We start from the raw sequence: 14,305 nt of genomic DNA on the forward strand, positions 1-14,305 counted from the left end.
GACTCAATCTCGAAATCTCCTTAAAAGATCACAGTCGGTTATAGATCTTAAGTGTTTCAGCCAGCTGGGCTTCAAAAGTTTCAAAGAAGGAAATATCTCCCCGAAGATCTATCACCTCGGCAAGATATCTACGAAGTAACCTTGAACATAGGAACTTCCAGTTATCCTAGATACAAGATAAACTCTAAAGGGAAATCCTAAATACGAACACTGGGTAACTTCCCTAACGGTTGACGGAAAGCCGCCTCACCTACGCCACTTATCATAGTCCGCCTAACTCAACCTATAAAAGGGGCCCCACCGTCTTCCGTAGACACAAACACTTTTCAATGAGTAATTCATACACGTCCCCCAAAAGGTTCGATCAGTATTCAATCTTTTACTACAAAGAGCAACCTGACTGTCTTGAGCATCAGAGCGGTTTCCGAACCCTTTGCAGGTTCCCCCAGGTTTCTAAGGAGCAAGAAGCGAGGAGCTAGGAGCAGGAAGCATCTTAAATGAAATATTCTATCATAACGGACACTGTCATGCATCAAGTCCCGATTTCTTGTTGATTTGACGGAAGGCCAAATTTCGACATCAGCGGGTTCAATTTTCGAAAATCCTAGATTGAAACAACAACAGAAATACTTGAAACCTTAGATTGAAACAACAGAAATACTTGAAATCCCTAGATCGTTTCAATTTCAGAAAACCATCATACGAACTTGAAGAAGATAAGATAATTATCACCTGGAACAACTATATCTAGTTTTTATTGATCTCTAAGTTGCCTTATCCCACCATGAAATGTCAAGATCGACTTTAGACGGAGAGTTGAATCAGGTAGCTTCGTTAGGGAAGGATGTCTAAATTTGGGATCGTCTAAAGGTACCTAGTAGTATTATAATAAGCACCCTCTATTAATGAAAAAGGCTGCCTTCAATTTTGTCGAGTGCCTTTAACCAATTCGCCTCAAGTTTTCACATGACATACCAAACACAAAAATGGATTTCTAATGTGAAAATGTTGCGTTTCTTTCCCATCAGAAAATGATGAATTTCACACTCACCATTTTCTCACGTATGAAACAGACTCTAAAGGAAAATCTTTTTTTAGTTAGGCTTGGCTGCTTGAGTTATGTTTGACCGATATACTAAACTCGATCAAATGAAACGGAACCAACAACGGACGATTTAACTTTAACCACCAATGGTTAGTTTGAATTTCACTAGACTCAAAATTATCGGTAACCACCGGCCTTTCACTCCTATCACATAAATTCAAATATAGAATCTCCTCGATGGATGGGTAAATTTTATAGTCATAATTTGTAAGAAGGTAAAGCTAAAGTTCCAAAATAATCTTTTATTTTAGGGTTATTTCCCTAATGGCCCCCTACTTTGTGACCAGCTTCTCGCCTGGCCCCCTACTTTACAAGAAATTCCCATATGGCCCCCTAAAATCGTTAACTTTAACTTTCCGTCACTCTCTCTCCTCCATCTCTTTTTCTCTCTCTGCTATGTCACGCCACCTCATCTAGTAGGCCACCTCATCACCATCTCCGGCAGAGGTCGCCGGCCGGCCAAATTTCCGGCCGGCGACCTTCAAACTAAAAAAAAAAATATATTTTTTTTTCTCTCTTCCTCTCTCTCTCTCTAAAATTACTCCGGCGAAGGGAGACCTTCGCCGGAGTGGTCTGTTCTTCAATGAACAGACCGAGGTCTGTTCTTGAAGAACAGATCTCGGTCTGTTCATTGAAGAACAGATCTCGGTCTGTTCATTGAAGAACAGACCACTCCGGCGAAGGTCTCCCTTCGCCGGAGTAATTTTAGAGAGAGAGAGAGGAAGAGAGAAAAAAAAAATATTTTTTTTTTTTAGTTTGAAGGTCGCCGGCCGGAAATTTGGCCGGCTGGCGACCTCTGCCGGAGATGGTGATGAGGTGGCCTACTAGATGAGGTGGCGTGACATGGCAGAGAGAGAAAAAGAGATGGAGGAGAGAGAGTGACGAAAAGTTAAAGTTAACGGTTTTAGGAAGCCATATGGGAATTTCTTGTAAAGTAGGGGGCCAGGCGGGAAGCTGGTCACAAAGTAGGGGGGCCATTAGGGAAATAACCCTTTATTTTATATGAATGATCTTATCAAGTATGTAAATGTTGCATTTGTGGTGGTCATCTTTTTAATATAGTAATAGTAATGTTACTTTTTTCAAAGTGTTATACTATTATTTAAAGCATTAGTTTATGTTAAATTGTTAATTTAAGCAAGGAGTAAATGAGATGAGGAAATTAAGATGATGACACTAAGAGTCTCCAAACGACAAAAGGTTGAAAGAATCCAAAACCTCCCCATTAAAAGGAAAGGCCATTCTTTACTATTTCCTAGCAAGTGGGTATCCTTATTCAAAGATCCCTCTGAATCAAATTCTCTCTCTCTTTTTCTACTATTTGTTAGAGAGAGAGATAGATGAAATACATATGTTGCTTGTGTCATCCTCAAAACTCTTCATTTCATCCCCTTTCTTACTATCTTTCTGATTTTCGAAGAGATGATTGAGCTTTCTCTTGTTGGAGAATAATATAAAGGAAAAAAAGAATCCTTGCCCCTTGGAAGAAGTTCAAGATCTTAAGCACATGATTAAATAATCAGTAAGTTTGATGTTTGAAAGTTTTAGATATATATGTTTCTTTTTCTCTCTCTAAACTTGTTGAAGGAAGTTAAATCTCTTGTTATTACTTCATGAATCTTTACTTAGTTTCTTGATATCTTGCTTTGTATTGTATGAAGTGGGTGCTATTTTTCTCTTTCCTTTTGATCGACTTGTATTGTATGATGTCAACCTAGCTAGTTAGCATAGTACTTGGGAATTATTTTATTAATAAGTAGTACCAGTCTCATATATTGCATAACTAAATCATGTTTGTGTTTTATTTGCAATACCACAGTAATTAAAGTGAAACAAACTTAATCAGGAGCTGAATTAGAAAATTTACAATAGATCCGCCCTAAAATAGATCACCTTACAACTTGGAAGTCCTCGATTACAAAACTATGAATGCAAAATTCTGCCTAGAGCAGAGGTGAAATAATTAGTATAAAGAATAAGATGAATGAATATAATTAGCATATGCTCGAACCTAGCCTTCACCGCGGTGCCTAATGCTGGTTACTTGGTTGGGCATCCACTCAGAAAACCTGCTCAGTTAGTTGTGCATCCGCTCAAAAACTTGCTCAGTTAGTTGTGCATCCGCTCAAATACTTGTTCAGTTGGTTGTGCTGTTAATGTTAAGAAAAGTTTAGAGCTAGGTCGGACCAGCCAGTATTAGCCCAAGTACTTGGGAGGCGTAAAGTGAAATTTAAATTGGGGCTCCTTAGAAATACAAAAAAAAAAAATTATCTATTTTTTATTGTAACAATATTATCACAAACCTTTATAAAATACTGTAATTTAAACCTGAAACAGAAAAATTAAATCCGAAGACAAATAAACCGTATAGTGCAATTATACTAATTCAAGAAACGCTGATAGCAAAAATATGTGCTATTAAGTATACTAACTTAACGACAATAACAAACCCGAAACAAAAGAAAAAAGACAGATCTGAAAGAAAAATGTTAAAGGTCGTTGGCGGGCGTGGAGAAGAAATGGTCATTGGGGACATAAAAAGGGAACACAATTTTGGCCAGAATTACCCCGAAAATTTTCTTGTTTCACCAAAGCGGCGGCCAACAATATATAGAGAGGAAATAAGAAAAGAAACAGAGAGAAAATAAGGGGGGATGACAGAAAGAGTATTGAATAAGAAAAGCAATTTGAGAAAGAGAAACAGAATAAGGTTGTTTCTTTATTTTAGGAAGGTTTATATTGAGAGGTGCTCATAAACCACAAAGTTTGGGCCTTTCTTTGGGTTGGGGCCGATTCAAGCGCTTTGGCTACTTTGGATTTAGGTCGGTTTGGCTTAACCCGTTTATTAGCTAATTGTAATGGGCCATGAGTCGGGTCAAGCCCGGTTGAGTTGTTGCAATTCACTGAAAAATGTTGGCTATGGCTTCAAGGGGCACAATCAACAGTGGTCAAATAAGGGTCGAATACAGTCAAAATGATATTTTCTTATTAATTAAATATGGTCAAAATAATATATTTAAATGGTCTAATGACTCAAATAAATGTTTTAGAAGGATGAATTAAGTGTATTTGAAATGTTTTTGTAAAAATAATGAGTCTTAGTTACAAAACCTTCCACTACATCAACACTTGTAGATTGTAATCTTGATACTTTTTTCCTATGTGCTCCAAATTTTATAGCTCTAGTTTGTTGATGTATTAGGTCAATAACTACTTGAGTTTTTGGAAATAATATACTATGTGTTAACTAGATAAGTTTATTAAATTGTTTTTAGTTCTCAACTTCTACTTACATGAATTTTCAAATGTTCTTGCTTTTTCAAACGCGTAGTAGGCTTAAAGTTTCAAAAACTAGCAGTTGACGGGCAAGCAAAGGAGAAGGGAGATGAGATTCTTCCCCTTCTCAGACGAAGAACATAAACAGAAGGAGAAAGAGGAAAGAGAGGGGAAAGAAAAAGGAAGAGAGGGAAAGACAAAAGAGGTAAAAAAAAAAGGATGAGAGAGCTAACGGAAGAGATAACGTAGAGAGGACAAAGCAGGGTGTAGTGAAAGAATATTGGTGGTTATGGCCGGCTTTGGTGGTCGGACGTGGGGTGAAGATGAAGATTAGGGGGTAAAACATAAACTTGTTAAGTTTTGGACTTAAACTTAATTACCCTCCAAGCCAGTTAAAGTCAGCCCCATTTATGCCTGAAAGGAATAATTTATAGACTTAATTCTTATTTAGGTCTGGGGTAGGTCTACTTGTGTAGCATCTTCTATCACTTTTCTTGTTTATAGGAACACTTTTTTTGTTTTTCTTGTTTATACCTCTTAACAAAAGTCAAAAAATGATTGATTCCACCTCCACCGTGAATCAAATTGGTGAACTCCGGGTTTCCGGAGTAGATGCTTAACCAACTGGCCAAGCAGTTGTTGGCTATAGGAACTCTTTATGATCCAAAGAATTTGAGTTTTCACAGAGTTGGGATTTTAATCAAGAACTTGGAATTGAAGTAAGGTTAAGAAGGATTTTCACATTCTTGTATGATGATTTAAATTAACAATTAATTTGGTAAACGGAATTAACATATTAGGTTTTTATGGATAACGAATAAGTAAGTATTTTGTCAATTTGAAGTTAAGACTCCATAGATTTTATTTATCGTTATGAGGTAACATAAATTTACCGTATAATTTTTTCATTAAATCCTGGTAGTGTTAGCAGAACTAATTACTAAAATACGTTAACATTCTGGTTTCAGACTGGTTTAATTTGGAGGAAGTTGATGTTCTTGACTATGGTTTTACAAGTTCTCCATCAGCAGGATTTTCAAAATGTAGGTAAATCGTTACGTACCCAAACTGTTTTGTTAATGTTCCTATGTGCTGTGAGTTTTCATATTGCTTTGTGTGCTGTGAATTTTCACTTAGGATCTACTTTTGTTTTGAATATTTAGGTAATACGATATGGTTTTGTATTTAGTTTCCTCGTGATATTGCCTTACTTTTACCTCAACCCATTTGCTTTATCATATACTAATTTCTTAAGTGCAGTACGTCTTTTTTGGATCGTCTTTGAAGTAAAATGTAATTATGAAATTAATGGACACTTTGTTTTTTGGTTCCCAGTTCTAGCAGTATGAGTTTCCCATCAACTCAGTTTGCTATCTCCAGAAACATGGGCATGTATCAACAATCCCACCAAGATAACATATGGGGCAACTCATTTGGAGCTGAGATAAATCCAAATACGTTTGCATCCACGATCGTTGAAGAAGACGCAAAACTCGAAACCCAGGTGGGTTTTGGACTTTACTCCTTCATGGTGATTAAATATCAAGGGCTAAAGATGTTTTAAACCATGTCTTATTCATTAAATTTACGTTTTCTAGTCTGAGGATACTTCTCATGGAACAATTGGATCTTCAAAAAAGTATAATCGAGAACCAACAAAGTCTGTTGAAAAGGTACTTTATTGTTTGGTAATCTCATTTCCTTTCAAGTCTTCCACTAAATACTTGTGATTGCCTTGAAAACTGTCATGTCAGTTTTAGTTCCATAAGAGTTTTAATCTTTTTTCAGGTATTAAGACGTCTTGCACAAAATCGCGAGGCAGCACGAAAAAGTCGTCTGCGTAAAAAGGTATAAATGAGTATATTGTTGCTACCTATATAAAATGCCACACAATGGCAGAACCCGTTTATAAGAGGCATATGCACTTGACACGTCTCGACACGTTCAATTACTTTTTCCCTACTTACAGTTTACTTAGAAGAATAAAGTAGTTTAATCAAAATTTGAGTGATTAAACAGGACATGGGGGCCTAACCGTGCTCACCAAATGGTGATTTGGCACGGAACAACATGTTAAGGAGACTCTTTACCTGGGAGTTAACCTGATAGGGTCTATTGTTTCCCCTGTAGGCGTATGTTCAACGGTTGGAAACTAGTCGTTTGAAGCTCACTCAAATAGAGCAGGAGCTTGAGAGAGCTAAACAACAAGTTGGTGGCTGCTTTCTTTCTTTTACCTTTTCAATACTTAAGTGCATGGCTACTTTATTTTCGTAGCTGATGATACCATGATGCTTAAACTCAGGGTACATATGTTGGCGGTGCACTAACTAGTCATATAGGGTCTTCGGAAACCGTTAACTCAGGTTTGTTCTATTACTTATCTAAAGTGATAATGCGAACCTTATGGTGTCAGTCCCTCAGTCTTCAAATAGTGTTGGGAGTAGCAAAATTACATACTAGCTCTATGATGGTTAGCTTATTCATTAAGAAAAAAGTAGATGCTTCGGAGTTACTTTATTTTCTCTGTCATGCTTTATGTACATTTTGTGTGAACGTGCATGCTTAGGACCATAATATGCCACTCTAAATTAACATCTTTTTTGTATGTCGTTAGAATGGTTTTATCTAGAAGTAAGATATAGCAATTACAGCAATTACAAATAAAGGACATGATAGCTAAAACAAGAAAACATACCCCCATACTGGCTTTTCCACCAGCAATGCCTTCATTCGATGCCGATACTATTACGGCGGTAAAAATATACATGTTACATAGCATTTTGTGGAGATGGTTTTTCCTTAATTTGACTCAATATGGATGGTGGACAATCCTTTTACTGCTATTGAGCCAATGAACATGGACATACGAGCAGACCTATCATGTCGTTCCCGTTAACATCATTACTACTCATTTACTGAAAACTTGGTTGTCCATGTGGCATTGTGGCTATCCAACACTGTCTCAAGCTTATTAAATGCTTATGCTTGTTGGCTATGTATAATAAAGTTCTTAAACTGTACTGGCAATAAGAATTGACTAACAAGTATATTTTCTAGACTCTGCTGCAAGAAGAGGGCAAAAGGGTTTATCGTGTAGATGACTTCATCTTAGTTGGTGAATTTGATTCACACTTTATAACTTTTCTCTTATCTTTCTGCTCGGTCTGTCTTGTCGTATGATAATCCTTGTGTTTGCAAGAATACTTTTTCCTTTTAATACATTATTCTTACTTTCAGATAACAAAAGATCTAAGTTAAGTCGCTACTATCTTTGTCTCTTAAAGCCTTCTTGCCGAATGATTCCTAATTTTAGGTTTATAAGTGGTTAATGTGAAATTGCCTTTTGGCTTGGCACCCATTCTTATTTGGATTATCTCGTAGGGGTTACTACATTTGAGAAGCAGTATGCAAACTGGGTTGAAGAACAAAATAGACGAGTTCATGAGTTAAGAACTGCTTTGCAAGATCATGTAACCGATGTAGAACTTCGCATACTTGTTGATAGCGGCATGGATCACTATTCTGATCTTTTCCACATAAAAGCAACTCTTGCAAAGTCTGATGTCTTCTATTTGACATCTGGTATGTGGAAATCATCAGCTGAAAGATTTTTTTCGTGGATTGGAGGATTTCGTCCATCAGAACTTCTTAAGGTGATACTAATTTCAATTCCCATACAATATTTGGAGTTTGATCTCGTTTTCAGCCAATATTTTTTTCTTTATGTTCTATATATAAGATTTGGGAATTGTATAGTTTAGTCCTTTATTTTCTTCATTGATGTGATTCGCCATTTGGGTATCTTTCGGTTCATATTTGATTTACATTGTCTTAAGGTTCTCAAACCACAATTCGAACCATTAACGGACCAACAACTTTTGGAGGTATATCACCTGCAACATTCATCTCAACAAGCTGAAGAAGCTCTTTCTCAAGGGATGGACAAACTTCAACATACTCTTGCTCAGACTCTTGCAAGCAATCCATTGGGTGCGGAAACTAATTGCATGTCACATTTGGCCGTCACTATGGGGAATATGGAAGAGCTAGTGAGCTTTGTGATCCAGGTAATCTAACCTTTTTATTTTCATATAATAAAAAACCATTTTCAGATACTCTTGTATTAGCATTTTATATCTATGTTCCTTTGGTTTTCCGTTTGCTTGAAAGACATTTTGATTGTGTGGGTGAGCCTCAAAATGTCGGTAAAGGTTTAGATAGTGCTTGCTTATTTTTCTTCTAAGTTAGACCAGAAATTTGATTCGAGCTCTGAATTGACTTGACTCAAATTTCTGAATGTTTGTTTTTGCCTAACTCGTGATGTCTCATGTCTTCAAGTTCCGAATTTATCTTATTTTTGGTCCATTTGGGTAAGGGAATTCATATTCAGACAATGAGAAAAAAAGCACCTCTTTAGTATGACTGGACCGAACTTAGTTTAAGTGGTGCTGGCCTTTTGTTAGGTTTTGTTGAACGCTAGACGGAATGAACGGGCCCTAATGGGCTGAGTTATATAGGTCGGGTGCTAGGCTTAACTTTTCTCACGAGCCCGACCCATTTATTGTAGCAGACTGGACGAGTACTGTTTGTTTCGGGAGGGGTGGGGTTGGGGGAAGCTTTGGGGTGCCGGTGTTCTGATATAGTTGTAAATATGCTGTTAGGTGCCTTTTCTTCAGACACGATAAAAAGACCACTTATTCATGATAGTCGAAATGAAGGGCTACCAAGTGTTGTCAAAATTTGGTATCTCGGGATGGCGGCTCACCATCCTCGAATATGCACCTCTTCTTATGAATCTGATAACTGTTTATACATGCTTATGTTGTTACAGGCAGACAACCTTCGCCAGCAGACTCTGCAATTGATGTCTCGGATCTTAACGACCCGTCAAGCTGCCCGGGCCTTACTTGGGTTAGGGGAGTACTTTCAACGTCTTCGGACTGTAAGTTCTCTTTGGGCTTCTCATCCTCGTGGACCAACTGTACCTTAAGTGCTAAATCTTCTTGTATATTATACTTCACCAAGGAAGAAACATGTCTTGGAAAATTAAGTAGCCTTCTAAGATTTGAAGGAATTTGTAAATGTGAATATATAAGAAAAACAGGTTTGTAGATTTAGTTTGAGTTTCAACTTAGATTTGATTGAATATATTCTGCTCTAATTTAGACTTAAGATTTGTGAGTTTAAGAGAATTCTTTTGAAATTGTTCTATTTATAAGTAAACCTTAGTTGGAGCTTTCTTCGACGAGTTTACATCGTGTGATTAGAATTCCATTTTGCTTGTAATATTTTTGAAGATTATTTCGTATTAGAATTAGTAATTTTCTTATAGTTTTCTAGCTTGATATATTTGATTCTGAAATGCTTTTTGTATTTAATGTCTCTTGTAGTTTGACTTCAAATCTTGTAGGACATAATCCTTTTAGTATATTTTCATCGATGCAAGTCTAAATGTTCTTAATATAACTATATATATATATATATATACTTTAAGTCAAAGTACAAGCTTTGATATTACTACGAGTATTATCTGTGAAACGATAAATACCTATGTGTGATAGCTCGGATGAAGCCGAGGTATGGAGGAAGCACTCGGGTGGAAACCGAGAGAGATGAAGTGATTGAGTAAGCTCTCGGTTGAAACCCGAGGAGGAAGATGATGACAAGCTCTCGGTTATGACCGAGCTTGACTGCTTGAGGCTCTCGGGTATGACCGAGAGTTGATGATGGCGTCTCTCGGTTATGACCGAGAGAGATGATGATGGTGAGGCTTGAGTGAACCGAGAGATGAAGATGATAGAGAGTTGATAGTGAGAGAGAGATAGGTAAATACCTTGTTTATTAACACTTACAACTTGATGATTACATTGTCTATAGAGATACATATTTATAGGTTTACAACTTAGGAGTCTTGTAAAATCGAAAAACTAAACTCTATCTTTATCTAGTGTAATCCTAATAGAACTAGGACTAGTAATCCTAATAGAATTAGGACTTAATGGAGACCGACCCACTCGGTTGTGACCGAGTGGAATTGACTCTCTAACACTCCCCCTCAAGTTAGAGCGGGAATGGAAGTAACGCCTAACTTGCCAATAATGTTTTTGAACGGTTCTGCCCCGAGTGGTTTGGTGAAGATATCTGCAAGCTGAGAGTCTGAACTTGTAAAGCGCGTGGCAATGACGTTATCTTTGATCTTCTCACGAACGATGTGGCAATCTATCTCAATGTGTTTGGTACGTTCGTGAAATACTGGATTATCAGCAATGTGGAGAGCGGCTTTGTTGTCGCAATAAACTGTCATCGGATCTGAGTGATCAATTCCAAAGTCAAGTAATAAATACTTGAGCCATTGTAATTCGCATGTGAGGATGGCTAAAGCCCGATATTCTGCTTCTGCCGAAGACTTGGCAACGGTGGGTTGCTTCATTGATTTCCATGAAAGTGGACTAGATCCCAACATTGTAAAATATCCTGTAGTTGATCTACGGGTCGAAGGACAACCAGCCCAATCTGAATCACAGTAACCTGTAATATGGAAAGAGCTGTTTGCGGATAAAAATACTCCTTTATCAAGGGTACCTTTCAAGTATCGTAGTACGCGATGGGCGGCGTCTAGGTGTACTTGACTGGGTGTTTGCATGAATTGACTGAGGTTATTCACAGCAAAAGCGATATCTGGCCGTGTAACTGTTAAGTAGAGAAGCCGGCCAATTAGGCGACGGTAAACCGACGGATCTGTCAATGGTGTACCGTCAGTGGGACTAAGTCGAAGTTTCTGTTCCATAGGGAATTCAGAGGGACGTGCAGCGGTCAGTCCAGAATCTTTTAAAACATCAAGTGCATATTTTCTTTGACATAAAAAAAATGTCTTGTGACGAACGAGAAACTTCAATACCAAGAAAGTACTGGAGACGTCCTAAATCCTTTAGCGAGAAAGCATTATTTAGGAATGATTTTAACTTGGAAATAGCATGATCATTATTTCCTGTGATAATGATGTCATCCACATAGACTAGAACATAAATCTGAGTGGAGGAGGAACGAAAGGTAAAAAGCGAATAATCACTCTTAGATTGAGAGAAACCACGTTCAATTAGAACGGAGGAAAATTTGGAAAACCACTGACGGGATGCTTTTTTTAGACCATAAAGAGATTTATGAAGGCGGCATACTTTAGACTCCCCCTTAGATGAAAATCCGGGGGGAAGTTTCATGTAAACCTCCTCATGGAGGTCGCCTTGGAGGAAGGCATTGTTAACGTCCAACTGATGGAGAGACCAGCCTTTAATGGCGGCGAGAGAGAGAAGAACTCGAACGGTTACTAGTTTAGCAACCGGAGCAAAAGTATCATTGTAGTCCAACCCCTCTATTTGAGTATAGCCTTTAGCCACTAAGCGAGCTTTATAGCGTTCTATGGAGCCATCGGGCTTGAACTTTATTTTATACACCCACTTACAACCAATAGGCTTCTTGCCGGGTGGTAAGTTAGTGAGAGTCCATGTTTTGTTTTCTTCCAAGGCCGAAATTTCCTTAGCCATGGCCTCCTTCCAATGAGAAGATTTCATTGCTTGGGTAAAGGAAGTGGGTTCGGTCGAGGACAAGACCGAGGAAAGAAATTGTTGATGAGAAGTTGAAAAGGAATTTATAGAAAAATAGTTTTCAAGTGGGTACTTGACGGTAGTGGTGTTGGAGCAAACATAGTCTTTGAGATGACTAGGAGGTTGACGAGACCGAACCGGTCTGCCGGAGTCAACGACGGGAGCGCCGGAAGTGGGACCATCGGTCGCGGGCGGTGGAAGAGAAGAGACCGAACCGGGAGTGGTGACAGGGGGTTCTGTCGGCACCCCTGAAGCGGGGTGTGTGTCAGAATAATCTGTCGGCACCCCTGAACCAGGGAGCTCGGTAGAAATATCTGTCGGCACCCCCGAAGGGAAAGTAGGGTTTTCTGTCGGCACCCCCGAAGGTGTGTTACCAGGGGTGTCTGGAGGCACCCCTGAAACAGAATCCAAAACCGGGACGACAGGGACAGTGGGTTCTTCGGTGAACCTGCTGCTGTCGGATGGTGAATCGGGAGGAGGCTCGGTATTCACCGGAAAATCAAAGGTTCCGTCATCATCAATAGAGAGGGATGGAGACGGGTCGGCGAGAGGAGCTTGTGCCGGAGGTGGAGAAGCCATTGGAAAGCGGCTTTCGAAGAATGTAACGTCTCGTGAGATGAAAATACGTTGAGTAGAGATGTCGTAGATACGGTAACCCTTTTGTCCACTTGGGTAGCCAAGAAAAATGCCGGCGGAGGACCGGGCGTCCATCTTGGTTTTGACCAAAGGGATACGGGCATAGCAAAGACATCCGAATACACGTAAGTGTGAAAGATTCGGAGGAGCACCCATGAGGATTTCATGAGGGGATTTCCCATCAAGGATTGGTGTGGGTAATTTATTAATGAGATAGACGGCGGTTAGAACGCATTCTCCCCAAAACGAAAGAGGGAGGTGAGCTTGAAGTCGTAAAGATCTAGCGACTTCAAGAATATGGCGATGTTTTCGCTCTACAACACCGTTTTGTTGAGGGGTATAAGTACAACTTCGTTGGTGGATAATCCCTTTTTCAAGAAACCAACTTTGGAGAGAATGATTTATGAACTCGGAACCATTGTCCGATCTAATCGTTTTTATCACACAATTAAATTGTGTGTGAACATAATTAGAAAAATTCCTAATTTGAGTGGTAGAATCCGATTTGGAATTTAGAAGAAATATCCAAGTACAACGAGAAAAATCGTCAACAAGGGTCAAAAAATAACGACACCCGGAGGTGGAGGGAACCGGAAAAGGACCCCATATATCGGCATGAACTAACTCAAATATATGAGTGGAAAAAGTAGTGCTAGTAGGAAAAGGCAATCGACATTGCTTAGAAAGTGGACAAATATCGCACGGCACTTTATTTGATAAAAATTTAAAATTCATACATGGAAGTCTTGAATTAAAAAATTGAAAACGAGAAAAAGATGGATGGCCTAAACGGCAATGCCATAAAGAATAAGACTCATGACTAGATTTATCTTGGACTAAATTTGAAACGGAAAAAATTTGACGCTCCGTGCGAAGGAAGTAAAGGTCGTCATGAAGACTACCATGCCCAATCTCCATCTTCGTTGTTCGGTCCTGAAAAAGACATAAGTCATTGTCAAATAAGACGGTACAACGAAGGGATTTAGAAATTTGAGATATAGATATGAGATTAAATTGAAAAGATGGAATATGAAGCACATCTTGTAAATAAAATCTATTTGAAAAATAGACCGAACCAATATGGTGTACTTTAACTCTTGATCCATCGGGTAATCTAACAAATAAATCCGGAGGAGCAAGAGAATAGGAAGAAAATCGGGATAAAACCGAACATATATGTTTAGCGGCACCGGAATCAATAACCCAAGGAGGGTAAGAAGAAGAAGTATACTTACCGGTGAGATTAACGAGTGGATCTTTGTTGAGACGGATAGAGGTTGTGGGCTGTTTGTGTTGATCTAACAATGCCAAAACCGATTGATATTGTTCCGGGGTGAGAGATGTTGCTGTAGGCACCCCCACATCGTTTTGATGTGTGACCGAGTTGGTGGCCGAATCTTGCCTAGAACGTGGTCTTCCACGTTGACCGTAGTTTGGTGGATAACCATGGAGCTTGTAGCATGTGGAAATATCATGGCCATGGAGTTTACAATGATCACAAAACGGTCGTTGTCGTTTGGGTCTTTGTTTATCGGAACCATAAGACCGATTTTGATTATATTCATTGGAACCAATGGCTAGGGCAGCAGCATTGTTATCTATATTCATAGGAGAAACAATGTTTTGTTGAACCTCTTCTTGTTTAATAAGAGAATGAATTCGAAGAATAGAAGGGAATGGTTCAATC

The 14,305-nt window shown here is 38.7% G+C and overlaps 1 protein-coding gene across 3 annotated transcripts; it reads left to right on the top strand.

Moving 5' to 3' along the window:
• Positions 1-2,235: 2,235 nt before the first annotated feature.
• On the top strand, positions 2,236-9,584 carry LOC147537797 (transcription factor TGA1-like). 3 transcript variants are annotated; one of them, XM_086642159.1, is made up of 10 exons: positions 2,236-2,627; positions 5,350-5,428; positions 5,717-5,885; positions 5,980-6,054; positions 6,170-6,229; positions 6,512-6,589; positions 6,684-6,744; positions 7,763-8,034; positions 8,218-8,448; positions 9,213-9,584. In XM_086642159.1, the coding sequence occupies exons 3-10, from the start codon at positions 5,727-5,729 to the stop codon at positions 9,369-9,371; spliced, it is 1,095 nt and encodes a 364-aa protein (XP_086498285.1). In that variant the 5' UTR covers positions 2,236-2,627; positions 5,350-5,428; positions 5,717-5,726; the 3' UTR covers positions 9,372-9,584. The 3 variants fall into 3 exon arrangements, with proteins under 3 accessions (XP_086498285.1, XP_086498284.1, XP_086498286.1); XM_086642158.1 differs by having other exon boundaries at positions 2,270-2,627; positions 5,350-5,424; XM_086642160.1 differs by lacking the exon at positions 5,350-5,428 and having other exon boundaries at positions 2,364-2,627.
• The last annotated feature ends 4,721 nt before the right edge of the window (positions 9,585-14,305 follow it).

This window comes from Eschscholzia californica, unplaced genomic scaffold (genome assembly GCF_041429995.1).
Source record: "Eschscholzia californica isolate CP2 unplaced genomic scaffold, dmEscCali1.0.p SCAF_5, whole genome shotgun sequence".
NCBI lineage: Eukaryota > Viridiplantae > Streptophyta > Magnoliopsida > Ranunculales > Papaveraceae > Eschscholzia > Eschscholzia californica.

Excerpts from the sequence above, each read along its gene's own strand:
- LOC147537797 (XM_086642159.1), top strand. The coding sequence starts at position 5,727 with ATGAGTTTCCCATCAACTCAGTTTGCTATCTCCAGAAACATGGGCATG. Across the intron at positions 6,230-6,511 it reads AAAGTCGTCTGCGTAAAAAG|GCGTATGTTCAACGGTTGGA; the intron begins GTATAAATGAGT and ends TTTCCCCTGTAG. Across the intron at positions 8,449-9,212 it reads TAGTGAGCTTTGTGATCCAG|GCAGACAACCTTCGCCAGCA; the intron begins GTAATCTAACCT and ends ATGTTGTTACAG.